This window comes from Chiloscyllium plagiosum, unplaced genomic scaffold (assembly GCF_037043375.1).
Source record: "Chiloscyllium plagiosum isolate Xiang-an unplaced genomic scaffold, Cpla_swu_hap1 HiC_scaffold_11, whole genome shotgun sequence".
Classification (NCBI taxonomy): Eukaryota; Metazoa; Chordata; class Chondrichthyes; order Orectolobiformes; family Hemiscylliidae; genus Chiloscyllium; species Chiloscyllium plagiosum.
Genome location: NW_028270149.1, coordinates 86883909 through 86906525, shown reverse-complemented (window position 1 = coordinate 86906525; position 22617 = coordinate 86883909). Strand labels below are relative to the sequence as shown.

At 43.1% G+C, this 22617-nt stretch overlaps 2 protein-coding genes across 4 annotated transcripts in view; one reads left to right on the top strand and one right to left on the bottom strand.

Annotated features, from left to right (window-relative positions):
* LOC122557048 (magnesium transporter NIPA2) overlaps positions 1 to 15115 on the top strand; it is a 27309-nt gene extending 12194 nt beyond the window's left edge. For all 3 annotated transcript variants that reach the window (XM_043704291.2, XM_043704293.2, XM_043704292.2), the window contains 5 exons: positions 2311 to 2367; positions 4510 to 4600; positions 10424 to 10584; positions 11719 to 12398; positions 14976 to 15115. In XM_043704291.2, the coding sequence (XP_043560226.2) occupies positions 2311 to 2367; positions 4510 to 4600; positions 10424 to 10584; positions 11719 to 12338 (929 nt within the window). In that variant the 3' untranslated portion in view covers positions 12339 to 12398; positions 14976 to 15115. The remainder of the gene's footprint in view (positions 1 to 2310; positions 2368 to 4509; positions 4601 to 10423; positions 10585 to 11718; positions 12399 to 14975) is intronic.
* On the bottom strand, positions 12835 to 22617 carry timm8a (translocase of inner mitochondrial membrane 8 homolog A (yeast)). Its single transcript, XM_043704295.2, has 2 exons — positions 22436 to 22617; positions 12835 to 15083 (listed from the first exon to the last, which is right to left on the bottom strand). The coding sequence occupies exons 1-2, from the start codon at positions 22556 to 22558 to the stop codon at positions 14925 to 14927; spliced, it is 282 nt and encodes a 93-aa protein (XP_043560230.2). The 5' UTR covers positions 22559 to 22617; the 3' UTR covers positions 12835 to 14924.

The following is a 22617-nucleotide window of genomic DNA, read 5'->3' as shown; positions in this document are numbered from 1 at the left end:
ATGGAAAGAGGCCCTTCAGTCCATCATGTCCATGTCAATCATAAATCACTTATCTATTTACATCCTATTTCCTCGCACTTTGTCTTTAACCTTGTTTGTATGGTGCTTCAATTTTCATCTAAATATTTCTCAAACACTCTACTGGTTTCTGTGTCTACTAGAGACCCAAGTGAAGCCTCCAGTATGTCATGAGACATGGCCTTCCAGTCGGCACACTCTTGCCCATATGTCCATTTAGAATTGTTTGTCATATTGCCTGGATTAGATTCCCTACAGTGTGGAAACAGGCCCTTCAGCCCAACAAGTCCACACCGACCCTCCGAAGAGTAACCCACCCAGACACATTTCCCTCTGACTAGTGCACCTAACACTACGGGCAATTTAGCATAGCAAATTCACCTGACCTGCACATCTTTAGACTGTGGGGGGAAACCGGAGGAAACCCACGCAGACACGGGGAGAATGTGCAAACTCCACACAGCCTGAGGCTGGAATTGAACCTGGGACCCTGGTGCTGTGAGGCAGCAGTGCTGACCACTGAGCCACCGTGCCGCCCAGATACCTACCTACATGCAATCGAGATCTTGCCAAAAGTCTTACTGAAGTCTGTTTGGACTACATCCCTGCACAGTCCTCATCTCACACCTAGTCACATCCTCAAAAAATTCAATGAAGTTTGTGAAAGATGATTTTCCCCCGAACAAAGCCATGTTTACTATCCTTAATACATCTTGTCACTCCAAGTGGAGAAAAGTTCTGTCCTTCATTAATTATGTTGCAACCCTCTGGCACCTCAAACCAAACAGTTTGAAAATTCATGTCAGAGTCCGTTCAATTTTTCTTCCTACCTCTCCCTCACCTCCCACAGCAATCTTGTGAAAGTCGGTCAGTCTGTGAACATGGTACTAAAATTGTCAGCATTCTGGATGAGAAATAAAATTGATGTTACATATTTTCAAGAATAAACAGAGTTATGAGTTAAATCCTGGTGTGTTTGTTTGTGGTCTAACACACTAGTATGCTGATCAGTGTGCTGTGAGAATCACAACACTTTCATCAGCCATTAAAACACCTCTGCACTGTAGGTCAAAGATAAAGGAAAAGACTTCACTCTTAGTGCTGCCAACTGCAGAAAGGGTTAGAGGACAATGATATTTCAATCATTTACAAAGTTAAGAATCTAGAAATCGACTGTTCCGTTACTAAAGTTAACACTTCCAGTAACATCCATAAGAACAGCTTCAATGTTCAAATGTCCACTTTTTACAAACAATTCAGATACTGGTCATATTTTCTTTGTAACCTCCATCTCACTAGACGTATTTCTTATTTGTGTATTGTTTTCCCGTGTCTTTTTCATGTTTTGTAATTAATACTCACGTTTTAATTCAGAAACATTTGCTTAAATTTACTCCTTTATAAAGCATAAAGTTCATTTGGGTCTGGGAGAAAGATATCTAAAAGGAAAGGTTTTCCTTTTAAATTAAACTTAGTATGATCAACTGAGGGATGTTGCAAGTAATCAACAGGAGCCTCCTCCCCTAGAATTTGGTTTTGAGGTGTTGCACCTGAAACAGTAACAGACAGGGGTGCTTGCCTGGGAATAGGATTGAATCTGTGCCTTATCTTTGTCACTGGTTTCCATTAAACTAATGAGGGGAGCAGTCTTCACACTGACGTGTCCTGACATTTCCTCCTCTCTTGAAAGATATCACCACAGCAAGGTGAAGAGTTATTGGGGTTACCAGTGTAAGTCGATGGTTCTGCATTGTAACTCTATACAGGCAGGGTGTTGTTAGAAGAATACAGAGGGTCAATTTTTAACCAGCTGATTAACTCGTATCTTTCTTTTTAAAACTGGAAACCTTGGGATGTCCAACCTCCTCCGCAATAACACCATCTCCACCGCCAACTAGAAGAAGATTAAGAAAAAGAAAGAAAATGAATGGAAAGAGAAAGGAGGATGCAGCCACCCTGGAGCAGATGGGCTCAGGAGCTTGAATGCTACCTGGCATGTTGGCGCTGCTATCTAATATTCTAATCCACTTGACAGACAAACTGAAACTGAACCTAGTGGTGGTTCCACATTCAAAGAGGGTGGCACATCAGACACCACCAATCTCCTGCTTAGCAGTAGATCCATTACTTGCTCTCATGGCAAGGGATATGGATGTGTATGGGATACGTATGGAGCATATGTATAATGTAGGACCATGGTAGATTGTGAATGGGTGGGGATTGTAATGATGCAAGCTCTCCGGCTGTGCCACTTAGTGTAGTTTGTTTAATTCTTCTGTCCTCTTCCCACAGGTCAGGGTGGCCATGCATACCTCAAGGAATGGTTGTGGTGGGCCGGGCTTCTCACAAGTGAGTTTTGCACATGGTCCCAGGCAAGATTTCTTTAACCCACATTTGTTGACAATTTTGCACTAGCTGGAGCAGTGTTGAGGAGGGTCACAAACTCAGGGTTAAGGATGCTGGATATGGTTCACCTTAAACAAAATCTATATGTACAAGGAACAGCAGATTGCAACCCATTGCTCTGTATTATTTATTCCAACTCATCTTTGCAATCTCAGCTTCTTCCTCTTTCCCCCCCCCCCCCCTCCCCTTCCAAGTCCCCCTGCTTACCTTCCTCCCTCAGGGTCTTCCTGGTCCCACCCACCTCCCTTACTGTCTTCCCGTTGGCCCTGTCCTTCTATTACAAGGTTTATAAAATCATGTTAACTTGGTGAAAAAGGAAGTTCAAGGCCTAGAAGATGTGACTGTTAAAGACTAAAAGGCAGCCATGTTCATTTTACTGAAAAAAATATATGGTGTTCTCACTTGGGAGACTTTTGCAGCAGCACCTATTCCAAAAGGTTTTGAAAATGTCAGGTTGTCAACAGTTATGCTTAAAATTGTCCATTTATTTCCATGTTTCAAGGGATTTTGGGGTCTCAAGAGTAACTAACAAGTATTTCTCCCTGAATACAAAGTCCATGTGATTCACTGAAAACAACAAATGCTGGAGATCATAGTGGGTCAGACAGCATCCGTGGAGAGAGAGCAAGCTAACATTTCGAGTCGAGGTGACTCATCATCAGAGCTGAAGTGAAGCGTGGAGAGGACGGTAGTTATGCTGTAGTTTGTGAGGGATGGGGCTGGGAGTAGTGGGTGTAGGGTTCAGGTGAAGAAAAGACATTGATAGTTCAGATTAAGTGATCAGAATGTGACAATGGCAGAACAGCGGTGTCCTTCCTGCCAGAATTAAAAGGGTAGTAAGTAGGGAGGGAGGGAGGACAGGGTAACAAGTTAAAAGAAAAGGAAGAAATGTGATTCACATTGCTGTGGGAGATGGCTTTGAGAGAATAAGGGTTTTTAACAAAATCTCTGAGAACTCCTATGCAGAGGCAGCCTGCAAAAGCCTGGGAAACTGGCAGCAGCTAGAAGCAAAAACTCTGTATGGTTCACCATATAGGAATGCGGGGAGAAACTCACGCATGGATGAATTTATGAAGATTTGGAATTAAGTCTGAAACATTTGACTGGCTTGTGGGAGAGTGGAAATCAACAGGAAATCCTGTACCATGAAAGATCTACAGTTGAATGTGTCTAGGTGCAAATGCAAGGATGCTGAGAGTCACTTTGACTGTGCGCGTCTGTGTGTATCTGTGTCCGTGTGCATGTGAGAGTGTGTGTGTGTAGTACAGGTGATCACCATTGCACTACACACACACACACACACACAGATATTCCTACACACAGACACCCACACACACCCTTATAGACACACAGACTCCCACACATACACCCCCTCACAGACTTAAGACACTCTGCACTCACTACACACACACACACACACACACACACACACACACACACACTTTCTCACACTCACAACCCCTACCCCAGACAGAGACACACACAGACAGACAAAGACCCACATGCACACATATATATTGTGTGTGGTGAATTTTTTTGGTACAAAGTTACATTGCACTTTGCTCAAAAACCACATAGATTCATGTCGAACTCTGAGCTCAAAAACTGCATGAATTTATGTAAAACTCTGTTATTTCACTTTTTAGATTGGAATCAATCTAAACATCAGGTCATAGACAGAACACAGGGGCTAACACCTTCAACATATTGTCTAGCTATCACCATTGTTAACAGCTAACCCGAGAATGCAACTTTAAAAAAAAGGGTTTTGTGATTTACACATGAAAGAAGTGAAACTATCACTGTATTCTAACAGATGAAAGGCTTAACAGACAATCAATTCTTCAATGTATAATTTCAGTTACATCACACTGCAAATTTTTGCTATAAATTCTGTGTTACGATCGATCCCTCCACAATCATCTGATGAAGGAGCGTCGCTCCGAAAGCTAGTGTGCTTCCAATTAAACCTGGTGTTGTGTGATTTTTAACCTTGTGAATCATGGTTTCCTTAGTATGGGTCACTATTGCTGGTGCTCTGTGCTCCTGGTTCATTCTCTAACTTCTGTCTGTCCTGTTTTGCAGTGGGTTTAGGAGAAGCTGCCAATTTTGCTGCCTATGTCTTTGCTCCAGCAACTCTGGTCACTCCGCTGGGAGCCCTTAGTGTCCTTGTGAGGTGAGCAAACATCTGACATCACTTAGTTCCAGCTCCAATTCATCTCTATCTTGCCAGTCTACAGTTTCACAGACCCTGACCATACACCAGTCCTTCAAATATATGGTCATTTGTGGTGCTCAGACCAATGAATGCAGTTGTTCTGTCATGGAAGTCAAGGGTAACACCACTCATACCTCAGGTCCTTATCCATGCAGTTTACATGAGCTGCACTGGGAAACTGTCTCCTCTCCCCATGACAAACGCTCACTCACTGTCTCCCTCCAGTTCAGTGACAATGGGGTATCTCAATATCCAAGGATTGAGTGACATCAGGACTGAGCTGGAATCCAGGAACATGAGTAATCCAGTTCTACAGCATGAAAAGAGGCTCTTCAGCCCAGAGTATGTTTTTAGGCAACTGACTGTGTGGAGTTTGCACATTCTCCCCATGTCTGCGTGGGTTTCCTCCGGGTGCTCCGGTTTCCTCCTACAGTCCAAAAATGTGCAGGTTAGGTGAATTGGCCATGCTAAATTGCCCGTAGTGTAAGGTGAAGGTGTAAATGTAGGGGAATGGGTCTGGGTGGGTTGCTCTTCGAAAGGGCGGTGTGGACTTGTTGGGCCGAAGGGCCTGTTTCCACACTGTAAATAACCTAAACTAATCTAATCTAATCTAAAACACAGTGGGGTAGGTACAGCACGTGATAGAATAAGCTCTGTACCTTTTAAGAACCAAAAGTAAAGCTTTCTCCTCTTTTAAACTGAAACTATAGCTGCCTCTACCCTTCTAAATAGAACATCACAAACTACACTGTCGCCATCAAATACTCCTAGGATAAGTATAGCACAGAGTTAGACACAGAGTAAAGCTGCCTATTCTTTTAAACTGCATGTAGAACAGGGACAGTAGGGAAGTTAAGGCCGGTGAGCCTTACATCAATGGTAGGGAAATTATTGGAGAAGGTTCTTAGAGATAGGATTTACTTGCGTTTAGAAAAATGGCTTAGATTAAGTAATCAGAAGGCCGCATGGTTTTGTCCAGAGAAGATCATGTCACACAAACTTGATGTTTTTTTGAGGAAGTGACAAAGATGTTTGACAGGGCAGTAAATGTTTGCCAGTGTGGACTTTAGCAAAGCCTTTGACAAGATCCCTCATAAACAGACTGATTCAAAATGTGAAGCCACATGCAATCTGGAGAAAGTGAGGACTGGAGATCAGAGCTGAAAATGTGTTGCTGGAAAAGCGCAGCAGGTCAGGCAGCATCCAAGAAGCAGGTTTCCTGAAGAAGGGCTCATGCCCAAAACGTCGATTCTCTTGCTCCTTGGATGCTGCCTGACCTGCGCTTTTCCAGCAACACATTTTCAGTTCTGATCTCCAGCATCTGCAGTCCTCACTTTCTCCCAGATGCCAGGGTCAGGGATGTCTCGGATCAACTCTACAGGGTTCTTAAGGGGAAGGGAGAGCAGCTAGAAGTCATGGTACACATTGGTACCAATGACATAGCTACAAAAAGCAATGAGGACATGAAATTGAATATGGGGAGTTAAATTGGAAGCTAAAAGGCAGACCGATCAGAGGATTACTACCGGTGCCACAGGCTAGTGAGGCGAGGAACAGAGAGCGAATGCAGCTGAACACATGGCTGTAGAGCTGTGTAGGAGGGAGGGCTTCACATATGTTGATCATTGGGGTGCCTTTTGGGGAAGGTGGGAGCTGTACAAGGAGGACGATTTGCACCTGAACTGGAGGGGCACCGATATCCTGGGCAGGAGGTCTCCCACAGTTCTTTGGGAGGGGTTTAAACTAGTTTGGCAGGGGGATGGGAACTGGAGCTATGGGTCAGAGGATGGGGTAGCTGGTGAACAGGCAAACACATTGCGCAGAGAGTCTGTGGGGAAGGATAGACAGTTGATAAGGCAAAGTTGCCATCAGTGTGATGGGTTGAAGTGTGTCTATTTTAACGCAAGAAGTGTCAGGAATAAGGGTGATGGGAATTTGTGTTGCAGACGTTTCGTCCCCTGTCTAGGTGACATCCTCAGTGCTTGGGAGCCTCCTGTGAAGCGCTTCTATGATCTTTCCTCCGGCATTTGTAGTGGTTTGAATCTGCCACTTCCGGTTGTCAGTTCCAGCTGTCAGCTGCAGTGGTCGGTATATTGGGTCCAGGTCGATGTGCTTATTGACTGAATCTGTCCTGGACCTGGATCCAATATACCAATATGCAACGGACAGCTGGAACTGTGCTTCACAGGAGCTCCCAAGCACTGAGGATGTCACCTAGACAGGGGACAAAACATCTGCAACACAAATTCCCATCTCGGCGAACAGAACCACAACAACGAGCACCCGAGCTACAAATCTTCTCACAAACTTTGAATTTAATAAGGCTCCCCATGGCAGGTTCATTCAGACAGTAAGGAAGCATAGAATACAGGGAAATGGGACTATCTGGATACAGAACTGGCTGGCTCAAAGAAGACAGAGAGTATAAGTGGATGGAAAGTATTCACCCTGGAGCTTGGTGACCAGTGGTGTTCCACACAGATCTGTTCTGGGACCTCTGTTCTTTGTGAATTTTATAAATGACTTTGATGAGGAAGTGGAAGGGTGGATTAGTAAGTTTGCTGATGACACAAAGGTTGGTAGTTGGAGGGTGGTGGGTAGTTGGAGAGTTGTGGGTAGTGTGGAGGGTTGTTTTCGGTTGCAGTGGGAAATTGACAGGATGCAGAACTGGGGTGAAAAGTGGCAGATGGGTTCAACCTGGAAAAGTGTGAAGTGATTCATTTTGGAATGTCGAATTTGAATGCAGATTACAGGATTCTTGGCAGAGTGGAGGAGCAGTGGGATCTTGGGGTCCACATCCAAAGATCCCTCAAAGTTGCCACCCACATTGATAAGGTTGTTCAGAAGGCTATGGTGTTTTGGCTTTCATTAGCAGGGGGATTGAGTTTTAGAGCCATGAGGTTATGCTGCAACTCTATAAAGCCCTAGTTAGACCACACTTCGAATATTGTGTTTGGTTCTGGTCATGTCATTACAGGAAAGATATAGAAGCTTTAGAGAGGGTGCAGAGGAGATTTACCAGGATGCTGTCTGGACTAGAGAGAATGCCTTATGAAGGAAGGTTGAGGAAGCTGGGCTTTTCTCATTGGAGCAAAGAAGGATGAGAGGTGACTTGATCGCGCTATACAAGATGACGAGAGGCATATATAGAGTGGATAGCCAAAGACATTTTCCCAGGGTGGAAGTGGCTATCACAAGGCACAATTTTAAGGTAATTGGAGAACGTTTAAGGGAGATGTCCAGAGTAGTGGGTGCCAGCAGTAGTAATAGAATCAGATACTTCAGGGACATTTGAGTGATTTTTGGATGGGCATATGGATGATAGTAAAATGCAGGGTATGTACGTTCATTTGATCTTAAAGTAGGATAAAAAGGTTGGCACAAAATCAAGGGCCGAAGGACTTATACTGTGCTGTGCTGTTCTAAAACTGGATAAGGTGGTCAAGATGGTCAATATGGCATGCCTTCATCTGTCATGGCAGAGAGTATGAAAATTGGCAAGTCATGTTAGAGGTGTATAGACCTTTAGTTATGCCACATTTGGAATATTGTATACAGTTTGGGTCACCACACTACCAAAAGGATGTGGAGATTTTGGAGAATGTTCAGAAATGGTTTATTAGGATATTGCCTGCTTTGGAGGGTATTAGCTATGAGGAGAGATTGGACAAACTTGTGTTTTTTTCCACTCGAACGTTGAAGGATGAGGAGTGACTTGATAGGAGTTTAAAAAATTACGAGAGACATGAATAGAACGGATAGTTGGTAGAAATAATTGGCTGCACGGTGGCTCAGTGGTTAGCACTGCTGCGACCCAGGTTCGATTCCAGCCTCAGGCGACTGTCTGTGTGGAGTTTGCACATTCTCCTCGTGTCTGCATGGGTTTCCTCCCACAGCCCAGAGATGTGCAGTTTAGGTGGATTGGCTATAGTGTCCATGGATGTGTAGGCTAGGTGGGTTAGCCATGGGGAATGCAGGGTTACAGAGTAGCAGAGTGGGTCTAGCTGCACTTCAGAGAGTTGGTGTGGACTCGATGAGCCAAACGGCCTTCTTCCACACTATAGGGATTCTATGAAATATCGTTTACTAGGAGACATGGGTTTAAGGTACAAGAGGAAAGGTTTAAAGGAGATGTAAGAGGCTAATTGTTTTTTCACAGGGTGGTGAGTGCCTGGAATGCCCTGCCAGAGGAGGTGGTGTAGGCAGTTACTTTAGTCATGTTTAAGAGGTGTCTTTACAAATGTATAAATAGGCAGGGAATAGAGGGAAGTGGACCGCATAGAGGCAGAAGGTTTTTAGTTGAGAAAGACGTCATACAGTTTTGCAGTCTGTTCTTGTATTGTCCTTCATTCTAAAGCTCTCAAAATTGTCTGGATCAAATACTCCCATGACAGAGATAGCATGGGGTTAGAGGCAGACCAAAGCTCCCTCTATTCTTTTAAAATGAAAGTAAAGCTTCCCCCTCTCTTTAAACAAAGTAACCTTTCAGAAGTGAAAGTAAAGATACAGAGTAAAGCTTCCTCTAATATTTTAAACAAAGTAAATGTCTGTCAAAACTATCTATATCAAACATTCACAAGATCGGAACAGTATGGGGTTTGATGCAGAGGAAAGCTGTTTCTACACTTTTAAACCAAAAGTAAAGCTTCCACAATCCTTTTAAACTGAAAGTAAAATTCCCTTGACACCATCCCCATGAAACACTCCTGGGACAGGTACAGCACAGGGTTAAATACAAAGCAAAGCTCATCTATTCTTTTAACCTGAAATTAAACTAGCTCTGCACTCCCAGGAGAGATACAGGGCAGGGTTAGATACGAATTAAGGATTAGAGTCCCCCTATTCTTTTAATCTGAAAGTAAATGGAAATTAAAGTTCTCTCGACACCATTCCCATCAAACACTCCTGGGACATGGACAGCATGGAATTAGATACAGAGTCGAGCTTTAAACTGAAAGTATAGCTCTGATGACATTGTCCCCATCGAGCACACAAGATAGGCACAGTACGGGGTTAGCTGCAGAGTAAAGCTTCCTCTAAACAGTCCTCTAGAAACCCTCCCAGGGCAAATATAACATGGAGACTGGTCCTATCCCTCAGTTGTTTATGTCGTTTAAAGAGCAATTACTATCCCTGCTGTACACACAAGTGCGATCCGTGGAGTAGCTACATTTGAGGAAACTGTAGTTTGGCTTTAGATCTCAGGCATAGTGGTTGTGTCTGTCTCATTATTTTGCATCTACAATTTAAGATAATTGCAAGTAGCTATTTGAATTTATTCCAGACCTTTCGGACTTTTAATGTAACTACAGGATTAGGTCAACTCCTATTTGCTTGTCCTTTTCATATTTTAAATTATCAATGTATCTGGAATGAAAGAATGAGCTCTCAGCTGCATTTCCTTCCCTAACACCATTGGGTGTTTACCTGCAGCACATGAACTTCAGTGGTTCAAGAAGGCAGCTCACCACCACCACCTCACGGGCTACTAGGGATAGGCAGTAAATAGCGGCCATCCAGCAACACTGACATCCCGCACAGGCTGTCGTGGATGGGGTCAAGTCAAAGTTCAAAACTGTTGTTTGTCGGACCATGTGAAGACTGAAAGAGATATAAAGTTTCAGGGAAAGTATATCTCAGTGATTTCTCCATAATGTGCAAGGATGAGATTAGTTGGAGATGGCTCTTTTGATCTTTGCAAGCTACTTTCAGTGTTGATGGTTTTCTGCAGGGCCTTTGCATGTGCTAATCAAAAGTCCTTGCTTTCTCCCCTCTCTACAGTGCTGTTTTATCCTCTTATTTTCTAAATGAGAGCCTTAACCATCATGGGAAGATGGGCTGCATCTTGAGTATTTTGGGATCGACAGTGATGGTAATCCATGCCCCCCAAGAGGAGGAGGTTGGCACCTTGACTGAAATGGTGGAAAAGCTCAAAGATCTAGGTAGGCCAAATATTGCAAAGTAAAACCTCATAGACTGACAACTGTTTAAAGGAAATCTGCAACTACTACAGAGCTCAGTTCCTCACTGTATAGTTGTTCTAATTCTACAAAATCATGAATTTATTACAGGAGAAGCCATTTGGCTATATGGCAGTATATTCCTCCCCAGGAGAATGACTTGTATATGAGCAGTGAACGGCAACAGGCTATTCGGTTGTTTGAGCCTGTTCTACCATTCAATAAAATTATATCTGATCTTAATATAACCTCATCCGTATTGTTTCCAACCCCACTGATTAACAGTCTAAGAATCTACCTACCTTTGCCTTAAAATATTCAAAGACTCTGTTTCCACTACTTTTTCTGAGAGTTCCAAAGACCCTAAGAGAAAACAAATTCACTTCATCTGTTTTAAATAGGTGGCCCCTTAATTTTAATGACCCCGAGTTCTAGATCCTCCAATAAGAGGAAACATCCTTTTCACATTAACCCAAGCATAATTTCTCAGAATCTTATGTTTGAATAAAAGTTACCTCTTACCTCAGCAGATTTACGCCCTTCCTTAAATAAGGTGACCAATCTGTGTACAATACTATTATTCCTACAGAGGCAGTAGGGCATGGTAATGTCACTGGTCCTGTGATCCAGAACCTCAGACTAATGTTCTGGCACTGCAGAAAATTTGAATTCAACAAAATAGCTGGAAAATAAAAGCTTTTATTTATATAGTGGTGACCATATAAATATTATAAATTGTCCTAGAAAGCCATCTATTTATTATCATTTTAGAGAAAGAACTATGTATCCATACCTGGACTGACCTATGTGTTGGTTGAGATTGACAGCAATATGTTTGGTTGACACTCCTGCCCTCTGGGTAATTAGGGGTGGGCAATAAATACTGGTCTAGCTAGTGATGCCTATATCCATATTAATCCCTTTTGATAGTTACCATTCAACCTGCTTCACATCCCTGATGGTCTAATTCAAAGCAAATATATTTCTCATACTTCCATTTGCCTGTCTGTTCTATTTCTTAAACCTATTCAGTGTGCTGATGTAGTTCAATCACACATGAGAGCCATCACTTAAACATTTAATACCATTTAAATTCAACTCGTGTCTGGCTTGCAGGTTTTATTGTGTTTGCAATATGTGTCGTCACCAGCTGCCTGACCCTGATCACTGCAGTAGCCCCCCGCTATGGGCAGAAGAATGTGCTGGTCTACATCCTGATCTGTTCCATCATCGGCTCCCTCTCCGTCTCTTGTGTCAAGGGCCTGGGGATCGCCATCAAGGAACTGTTTATGGGTCGCCCTGTGCTGGTGCAGCCAGTGACCTGGATCCTGCTAGGCTGCCTGATACTCTGTGTGAGCATACAGATTAATTACTTAAACAAAGCCCTGGACATTTTCAACACCTCCATTGTTACACCCATCTACTATGTCCTGTTCACCACTGCTGTCATGACCTGTTCAGCCATCTTGTTCAAGGAGTGGTATCACATGACCATAGACAACATTGTGGGCACGATAAGTGGGTTTGTCATCATTGTTCTTGGGATCTTCTTGCTCCATGCCTTCAAGAACATCAGCTTCACCCTTGGTACCCTACCCCCATTCATCAGGAAGAGTGAACCTGGCACCATGTGGACCAACATGACACAGCATCAGCAGTATCCAGGTCTGCCAGAGCAGGAAACTGAAGTCCTCATCTGCCCAAGTGAAGTTGGGATTGTGCATGGTTTCACCTGAGGCCGGATCTCAAATGAAACAGGGCTGAATGGGCTATCAATGGATATGATGGGCGATGGAGTGAGTTCAGAACTTGCAAAGTTCTTCTGCAGAAATCCAGTTTGGCAATACTCACAGTTAAAGCTTGTGCCATTTTCCCTTCTGTTAATATGATTCTCTTCTTCCCTTAACTTGGGCCATAAACCCTTTGCTGCTTGATTCAGTGCTGTTTGAACTAAATGGGAGTTTGGCCAACACCACTTCATGTAATTGCATTACTGTGCTTACTAATAACTGACCCTGAAGGAGTGTTTGTTTCCTGGTACTAAAAGGCTAGAAAGATGTAAATATGGCTATTCAAATATACGAAGGCTGGAGCAGTGGAATCTCCCTGCAGGATCACCTCATTCATTCTAAAACTATGCAAGACTCAAGTATCAAAGTTCTGTAGACTCTACCCTACACAGTTCCATGACTCCTACACCTCACCTCTGAAATACTGTATCACAAATACAAATTTAACAGGCCAAGAAACATTTTATTACTATATATTGTAACAAAAGTAATGCATCAGTCAGCAGAGCACAAATGTCAGTCTATTGTCTTTCACCAGCTGAAAATACTACTTTCACAATATATCCCACTAAATTGGAAAATGTGTGCCAACACCAGGAGGGATAATCAGCTTTGAGAAATGCCACTGCTGTCATGATTTTTTTGCTGCCAATACACTGACAGTTTATATTATTTTGATCACAAACACCAGCCGTCACTAATCAACAGCAGGTCAGTAACCATGCTCGTACATTCCAGTAAAAGATGGTCTGTCCCAATACAATCCAAACTCAGTAGAAATTTCAGCTCAAAGGTTAATGGAGCTGGGGCTCTAAGAGGCTATTACAGTAGAAAATGTAATCTGCACAGTAACTGTCCTGGAAGAGTTTGTTAGAAAAGATGAGCTTCAGCTTCAACATATTAAGCACTAGTAGGGCAGGGACCGCATGGGGTTAGATACAGAATGAAGCACCCAAGACTGGTACAATATGGGGTTAATTATAAATGTAGAAGGAACTTTACTTAGTAGAGTCAGCAGTGTTAAATACAATGATGGGGACACTGAAGAGGGAGATTTACTCTGTATCTAATCTGTACTCTGTCAGAAGGCGAGTGTTTGATTCTCACATTGTACCATACTAATAGAACATGTTGTATACTCATTGCTGACACCTCCATGACTGCAATAACAAGTTTTCTGTCACTCGAGCTGAGGACCATGGTAGTGATATGACATAAAAAGCTATGAAACTGAGGGCGGTGATGCTGTTCCAGAGGATCACACCAATGAGTTATTCTAACAGTTTGATAAAACCAGGTGCTGACTGGATAACTCATCTTGCACAGAGGATGGGTAACTTGTAGCTTCATCCACTAAGTACAAATTCCATTGGAAGCATGCAAAAGATGCTCTTACCCTCTAATCATTTAGCTCTAAGTGAAGGCATTGCATGAATCTGATTGGAAGTTCAAGTTAGTGCCCATAGTCTTGTCACTTTGTTGAAAATAGAGTAAAACAGCTCATCTGTGCCTAAGTTCCAAAGTTGCTTCTGATTGTTTTGGATTGGGTTGGGATATCTGGTCGACATGGATGAGTTAGACCAAAAGGATCTGTTTCTATGCTGTACTTCTCTGTGACTAATTCCCAGCAACTGTATTTAATGTGCTCTGGCTGTGACAATTCTGCATTTACCTGCTTTAAGTTCCAATAATGCCTGCTAAATTGTTTTTTTTTAATGAAAATGGTTGGGGCAGCAGTTTCTCAACACAATTTAATGGGACTCTCCTGTTATTTCAGTAGAACACTGCCTGAGGGTGTCTCTAAAGTATTCAGTTTGTTCAGCTTGTCAGCAGAGCTTTTCAATCTTTACACTCAAGATTGTCCGGTTATGGAATGAGGAGCACAGAAGACCCTCACCCCACCACCACGGGAAGATCATAGATACGGAACATTGAACGCTGTTCAATTCTGTCATTGTGGGAAAATCAGACATAGATTTCCTGTCCCATTCTCTGGCTGAAATCTTGTACTGTCACCATGTGAAAATCACGATATAGATCCCTGTCCCATTGTGAAAATCACAGATGTGGATTCCCCATCCCAATTTCATTGTGAAAATCACAGACACAAGCCCTCGTTTTGTTCTGCTACCATGTGAAAAATCAGATATGAATTCCCCCAACTTGTTTTGTGTGAAAATCATGAATCCCACTCTAAATAGACAATTTATCTGGGACACCAGATTTAATTTTTCATGCTGAAGACAGCACGTAGATCATCCCCACTATGTTTTATTGTATTGAGTGCATGTTTGTGTTAAAAACGCCACCGTGCTTTATTTCTGGATGGTAAGACGATCATACAGGAGACTCAGTATCAAGGACATAATAGCCCGATTTAAGGTCCTTCCGAGAGCAATCGGGGCTAGCAGATCCCATAGAGCTGTGCCCCAGCAATGCTGCCTGCCCATTCTGCACTGTGCCTGACACGCACTGCGCCATGTGTTGAGGCAAGTCTTTTGTGCCGCTGTTCCACAGTATACTCCTGCTCACTCAGTCACTCAGACTCTCTGGTGACATCCTGCTTTTTTGTGTCTGTTCCAGTCGATTGAGGATGAACTGGCTGGTGTCGATAAAGCGTTCCACACAGTTCACAAAGCAGGTTTCTGTTCTGCTGTCGAGCCGTGGGCCTGGTTTATCCATACACTTATCCTGCCAAGGAAGAGGACAATCATCAACAGGACAGGAAGTGAGGTGTTGTGACCTGATCAAATTCAACGTCAAAGGAATCGGACGGAAATGGGGAACAATTCTGGCCAGTCGTGACTACTTTCAAATAGAGACAGAATAAACTTGCTCGTTAGTTACATTAAACATCTGTAAGGGAGCATTTTGGAATCTTTCAAGGTTAAATCATTCAATTTTTGCACAACAAAATAATTGGAAGCCGTCAACAAGAGAAAGTAACAAACATGAGACTCTGTGGTTAGTACAGCTGCATCACAGTACCTGGGATCGATTCTAGCCTCAGGCAACTGTGTATGGAGTTTGCACATTCTCCCCGTATCTGTGTGGGTTTCCTCCGGGTGCTCTGGTTTCCTCCCGCAATCCAAAGGTGTGCAGGTTAGGTGAATTGGCCATGCTAAATTGCCCATAGTGTTCAGGGATGTGTAGGTTATGTGTTTAGTCAGGGGTAAATGTAGAGTAATGGGGAATGGATTTGGGTGAGATACTGTTTGGAGGGTCAACGTGGACTTGTTGGACCAAAGGCCTGTTTCCACATTGTAGGGATTCTCTGATATCTATGAAGTGGCATACAGCATCTCATCCTTTGAGCCTGCTTCACAATTCAGTAAGAGCAGAACTGACCTTCCACCTCAACCTCACCTTCCTGCAGTATCACAGAATCTTTTAAAACCAAAAGCATAAGAAAACATTGCTGAAGAAACTGAGGTGGTTACTGGACAGAAAACGGTTAATGTTTTGAGTCCTTTTGACTAGTCTTCAGAATTTTTTTTCCCTTTGTTTTATTTCAAATCTTCAGTATTCACAATTCTATTTTACTTTGCACAAGAAAGCACTAACTTTTTCAGATATATGATTTGTAAACAAATAAGAACTGACTACAAAAGAACATGGATAGGTAAAAGAATGGGCAGACTTGTGACAAATGTAATTTAATGCAGAGTGTGAAACAAGACATATTATGAAGGAAGAGATAAGGGAGGGAAACACGTCAGCCTAATGGCACAATTAAAGCGTGTGTGCAGAACAGAGGGACATAAGACTGTATGTGCAGGATATATGTATCAGTGAAGATGGTGGGACTCGAGTGTGAGATTAATATTGCATATTGGATCTCATCAAAAATAGAAGTGTTGAGTGCAACATCAAGGAATTTATGTAGAACCTTAATTACACCCTGGTTAAGTTGCACTGAGAGTATTGTGTTCATTATGGTCACAACACTCAAGGATGAGAGCATCCTCAAATACCTGCAGAGGAGAATAGCCAGAATGGCTCAACAGACAGGTGCAGGAGTGGGGTGGGGTGGTGCATTTTAGTTCCAGGGTCAGTTTGGAGAAGCTAAGTAAATTTCTTTGGAGCAGGGAAGTTTGAAGGAAGATTCATGCAGGGTTTTTTAAACTTTACTTAGATCAACTGTAACACTTCAACTTTTAGATTCTTTATCTCTTATCATAATAGTGGATTCTTTATTTCCAGTGCTACTTTCCAATGTCAATTTGAACATCACCCACTGTGAATGACGTCCCTCTGCCAGAAAGACACCCCCAGACCGACCCTGTGAATACTGACCTAAACCCGGGGGACCTCCCTGTGAATACTGACCCACTCCTGGAAAGCCTCTGCAAATGAAGAGCCTCTCAGAGATCCCTGATAATTCCAGAACAATCCCAAGGTCTCTTTGTAAAGCAGAGCTAGTCCTGGGAACACCCGGAAATACTGAATCCACTCCTCTGGGAGTACATTTAACTCCTAGAAAATCCCCTTGAAAATTAACACATTCTCATGGGATCTCTTGTAACGACTAACACACTTAGGGACCCCCCCTTTTAAACATCAATATTACACACAGCCAAAACGTTCCTCCATCGATTGACACCTTGACTTGCTCACTGCTGGACGGTTCCCTGACCTGACCCTCTTGTGCTGTTTTTGAGAGAAACTCACTTCAATTCTGGAATTTGATCTCTTGTTAAACATTAACCTTTATGGTTAGCAAAACATAAAAAAAAACACACCACTCATTACCCCCACTGAACACAAATGGAGGTGAATTCTTCCAGAGAAGACTGTAATGCCTGTAGCTGGCATTTACTGTCTCACACTAGTGATGCACTGCTGTTCGCTTGCACTCTGGAACAGGCTGTTCAGATTCCTGCAAGAACGTGGTGAAGAGCTGACTGGGGTCCACGGTAAAGTTGGCCCAACATGCTCTTGCGAGGCCACATCCACACACATCAATTCAATTCTTTAGGTTGGTTGAGGATATGGGAGTATTTTCAGCAACCAGGCTCAGTGGGCCATGAGGCCATGTTTCTCAACTTATGTATACTACTCCCTCCATCAGCACCACCTCCCCCCAACCCAATCCTATCTCCCCTGGAATCTAAGCCCAAGTTTTAGCAGAGCCAAAATAGCAGAGAAACTGCTAGTTACAGAATTGTTATAGTGCAGGAGGCAGTTATTTGTTCCATCATGCCTGCATAGCTGTTCAAAAAAGCAGCATTACCTATTGCCAATCTGCTTTTTCCCCATACCCTTGCACATTATTTTTAATCCACATAATTATCCAATGCCCTCTTGAATGCCTCAATTGAAACTGCCTCCACCACACTTCCAGGCAGTGCATTCCATGCCCCAACTACAGGCTGTGTGAAAAAAGTTGTTTCTCGCATCACATTTGCTTCTTCTGCAAATCATTTTATATCTATGCCCTGCAGTTCTTGTTCCTTTTACAAGCAAGAACAGATTTATCCTATCTACTCTATCCAGGCCACTCATTACTTTGAAGAGCTCCATCAAATCGCCTCTAAGCTGCCTTTCTCCAAAAAAAACAGTCCCAACATCTTCAATTTACCGTCATAACTGATGTTTCTTATTTTTGGAAACATTCTTGTAAATTATTTCTGCGCTCCCTCCAATACATTCATTCTTTCCTTAATGTGGCACCAAAACTGTGCCCGATACTCAAGGTAAGGTCTAGCAAGTGTCTTATGGAATCACTCTGGTACCAAGTGAGGTTGGTGATTGAATTCAGTGTGACAATTTGCAACGTGCAGAATGATCATTGGAAAAGGAGGGAAAAAAAATAAACAAAAGAAATTGAAATAAAGGAAGTGGACTCATGGAGTATCTCAATGTAGGTGAGATGACTCCATTGAGTTCATCTTTTCTTAAGCTGTAGCTCCTTTCTGAGTGTAAAACCATGAGTATATTAAGCTGGAGAGGGTTCAGTAGAGATTTATAAGGATGCTGCTGGTATAGAATGTTCCAGTTAGAAGGAAAAGCTGAATAGGCTGGGACTTTTTTTTTACTGGAGCATTGTTGAGAGATGACCTTATAGAAGTTTATAAAATAATGAGGACTCATTGCTGTCTCCAGTCCCTTTCCAAGAGCCCATGACAAGTATTGATCACTGCAGGCTTTACTGCTGTCACCAACCCCGTTCCAGCTTCCTCCTCTCTCACCCTGCAGTCCCAGTTCAGTTCTGAAGAAGTCATACCAGACTGGAAACGTTAACTCATACTCTCTCCACAGATGCTACCAGAATTGCTGAGTTCCTCCAACATTCTCTGTGTTTGTTTCAGGAACATGGGACTGGGATATCATAGCAATTACAGAAACATGGCGCAGGGATACACAGGACTGGCAGCTTAATGTTCCAGAATACAAATGCTACAGGAAGGATACAAAGGGAGACAGAGGAGGGGGAGTGGTGTTTTTGATAAGACATTATAGCTGTACTTAGGGAGGATATTCCAGAAATACATCCAGGAAAGTTACATGGGTGGAACTGAGAAATAAGAAAGCGATGATCACCTTATTGGGGTTGTATTATAGACCCCCTAATAGTTAGCAGGAAATTGAGAAATAAATTTGTAAGGAGATTTCAGTTATCTGTAAGAATAACAGGATGTTGATGGTAGGGGATTCTAACTTTCTAAACATAGAGGGGGACTGTCATAGTGTTAAGGGCTCGAATGGAGAGGAATTTGTTAAGTGTGTACAAGAAAATTATTCTGAGTCAGTATGTGGATGTACCTACGAGAGAAGGTGCAAAACTTGACCTACTCGTGGGAAATAACGCAGGGCAGGTAACTGAGGTGTCAGTGGGGGAGCACTTTGGGGCCAGCAACCATAATTCTATTCGTTTTAAAACAGTGATGGGAAAGGATAGACCAGATCTAAAAGTTGAAGTTCTAAATTGGAGAAAGGCCAATTTTGACAGTATTAGGCAAGAACTTTCAAAAGCTGATTGGGCACAGATGTTTGCAGGTAAAGGGATGGCTGGAAAATGGGAAGCCTTCAGAAATAGGATAACAAGAATCCAGAGAAAGTACATTCCTGTCAGGGTGAAAGGAGCCTGGTAGGTGTAGGGAATGCTGGATGACTAAAGAAATTGAGGGTTTGGTGAAGAAAAGGAAGGAAGCATATGTCAGGTATAGACAGGATAGATCGAGTGAATCCTTAGAAGAGTATAAAAGCAGTAGGAGTACACCTAAGAGGGAAATCAGGAGGGCAAACCGGGGACATGAGATAGCTTTGGAAAATAGAGTTAAGGAGAATCCAAAGGGCTTTTAGAAATACATTAAGAACAAAAGGGTAACTTGGGAGAGAATAGGACAGTTCAAAGATCAGCAAGACAGCCTTTGTGTGGAGTCACAGGAGATGGGGGAGATACTAAACGAGTATCTTGCATCAGTGTTTACTATGGAAAAGGACATGGAAGGTATAGAATGTAGGGAAATAGATGGTGACATCTTAAAAACTGTCCATATTACAGAGGAGGAAGTGCTGGATGTCCTGAAATGCATAAAGGTGGATAAATCCCCAAGACCTGTGCCCTAGAATTCTGTGGGAAGCGAGGGAAGTGATTGCTGGGCACCTTGCTGAGATCATCAATAGTCAGGGGTAAGGTGCCTGAAGACTGGAGGTTGGCTAACATGGCACCAATATATTTAAGAAAGATGGTAAGGACAAGCCAGGGAACTATAGACCAGTGAGCCTGACGTCGGTGGTCGACAAATTGCTAGAGGGAATCCTGAGGGACAGGATTTATACGTATTTGGAAAGGCAAGGACTGATTAGGGATGGTTAGCATGGCTATGTGCACGGGAAATCTTGTCTCATGAACTTGATTGAGTTATTTGTAGAAGTAACAGAGGATTGATGAGGGAAGAGCGGTGGACTGATCTATATGGACTTTGGTAAGGCATTCGACAATGTTCCCCATGGGAGACTGGTTAGCAAGATTAGATCTCATGGAATACAAGGAAAGCTAGCCATTTGGATACAGAATTGGCTCAAAAGTAGAAGGCAGAGGGTGATGGTGGAGGGTTGCTTTTCAGGTAGTGGTAGTCTGTGACCAGTGGAGTGCCACAAGGATCCGTGCTGAGTCCGCTACTTTGGTTGTGAACATAGGAGATAGAGTTAGTAAGTTAGAAGATAGAGTTAGAAGAAGGTTTCCTCAGATTACAACGGTATCTTGATCAGATGGACCAATGGGCTAAGGAACGGCAGATGAATTAATTAATTCATATAATTGCAACATTTGCATTTTGGCCAAGCAAATCTTAGCAGGACTTATATACACTTAATGGTAAGACTCTCTGGAGTGTTACTGAACAGAGACCTTGGAGTGCAGGTTCATAACTCTTTGAAAGTAGAGTTGCAGGTAGACAGGATAGTGAAGAAGACGTTTGGTATGCTGTCCTTTATTGGTCAGAGTATTGAGTATAGGAGTTGGGAGGTCATGTTACAGATGTACAGGACATTGGTTCGGCCACTTTTGGAATATTGCATGCAATTCTGGTCTCCTTTCTATCAGAAGCATGTTGTGAAAATTGAAAAGGTTCAGAAAAGATTTACAAGGATGTTGCCAGAGTTGAAGGATTTGAGCTATAGGGAGAGGTTGAATAGACTGAATCCAGAACTAGAGGGCATAGGTTTAGGGTGAGGGGGAAAGATATAAAAGAGACCTAAGGGGCAATTTTTTCACACAGAGGGTGGTACGTGTATGGAATGAGCTGCCAGAGGTCGTGGTGGAGGCTAGTACAATTGCAACATTTAAAAGGCATTTGGATGGGTATGGGCTGGGTGCTGGCAAGTGAGACTAGGTTAGGTTGGGATATCTGGTCAGCATGGATGAGTTGGACACGGGTCAGTTTCTGTGCTGTACATCTATATGACTCCACCCTAGCTTCTACAGCAAGTGGCGGTAGCTCAGTGGTTAGTACTGCTGCCTCACAGCTCCAGGGACCTGGGTCCGATTTCACCCTTAGGTGACTGCCTACATGGAGTTTACACATTCTCACAATGTCTGTGTGGGTTCCCTTCCGCAATCCACAAGATTTGCAGGTTGGGTGAACTAGCCATGGAAAATGTGGGGTTTCCTGTGACAGGGTAGGTAATGGATCGGACGCTCTTTGGAAGGGTCAGTGTGACTCAATGGGCCAAGTGACCTTCTTCCACATTGAAGGGAATCTTTGATTCTATAGTATTTTGCTTTTATTCTAGTTTAAATATCATTAGTTTGAAAGTTTTCTGATATTCCCAGTTTCTCAGACAGGTGCACAAAAGTCACACATTCAAGTTCTGTCAAAAGCAAAGACACAAGGACTCATGAGAGCAACACCACTGCTGAAGGCCATGTACTGTACTAACGAAACTGAATTGAATGCGCAGAGTTACAGGTATTCATTGGGAGTGAAAAAGCCACAAAGGTCACACTTGTTCGGTGAAATTCTAGAAGTTAAATCAATGTTTTTTAAAAGAGGCAGGAGAAAGAATTGGAGAGGAAGTGAACAGCAGGTATCCCTGTGGAGATGGGACGAGGTTAACAGCCTGCACCTACTCGAGAAGTGTTTTTAGATTAGATTGGGGTGGGAATGGAGATCATGATGGAACAGCGTGAGGCAAGGACTGGACAGCAGCTTCTCAATGTCCAAAGTTGCAGGGGCTGTGTTGTAACACATCCCACAAGGTACATCACAGAAAAAGGGTGAGGGGTAAAGATGAGGATCCAGTCACTAAGAGAGAATATCCAGACAGTTCACCGAAATATGTGCTTCAAGAGAATGCTAGTAGCTCATTTCTCAATGAGCCAAGGTTTGTGAAAGGCCACGCTCTGGGTCAGATCACTAGTTAGATACTAGTTATGTTAACTATGTAGTTAACCAGCTGGGCTGAGTGAGGTCACGCTGTATCAGAACACTAGTTAAATAATAGCTATGTTAACTATGCGGCTGACCTGCTGGGTCCAGGCTCTGGGTCAGATCACTAGTTAAGTACTAGTTAATGTTAACCACGTTGAGACTTACCCAGCAGAGCTCCGTGAGGCCATGTACCAGTTGCTGGAATTTCTGTTTCTGACTCTCCACTTCGATGAATTGCTGTAAATGTGGGTCAGCGGCGAGGGCCTGAGCCTGAGCCTGGGACTCCATGCCGCCGGAAGCGCCCGAGCCCGCGCCCGCTCCGGACTTGACCCTTCTCCTTGTTTCCG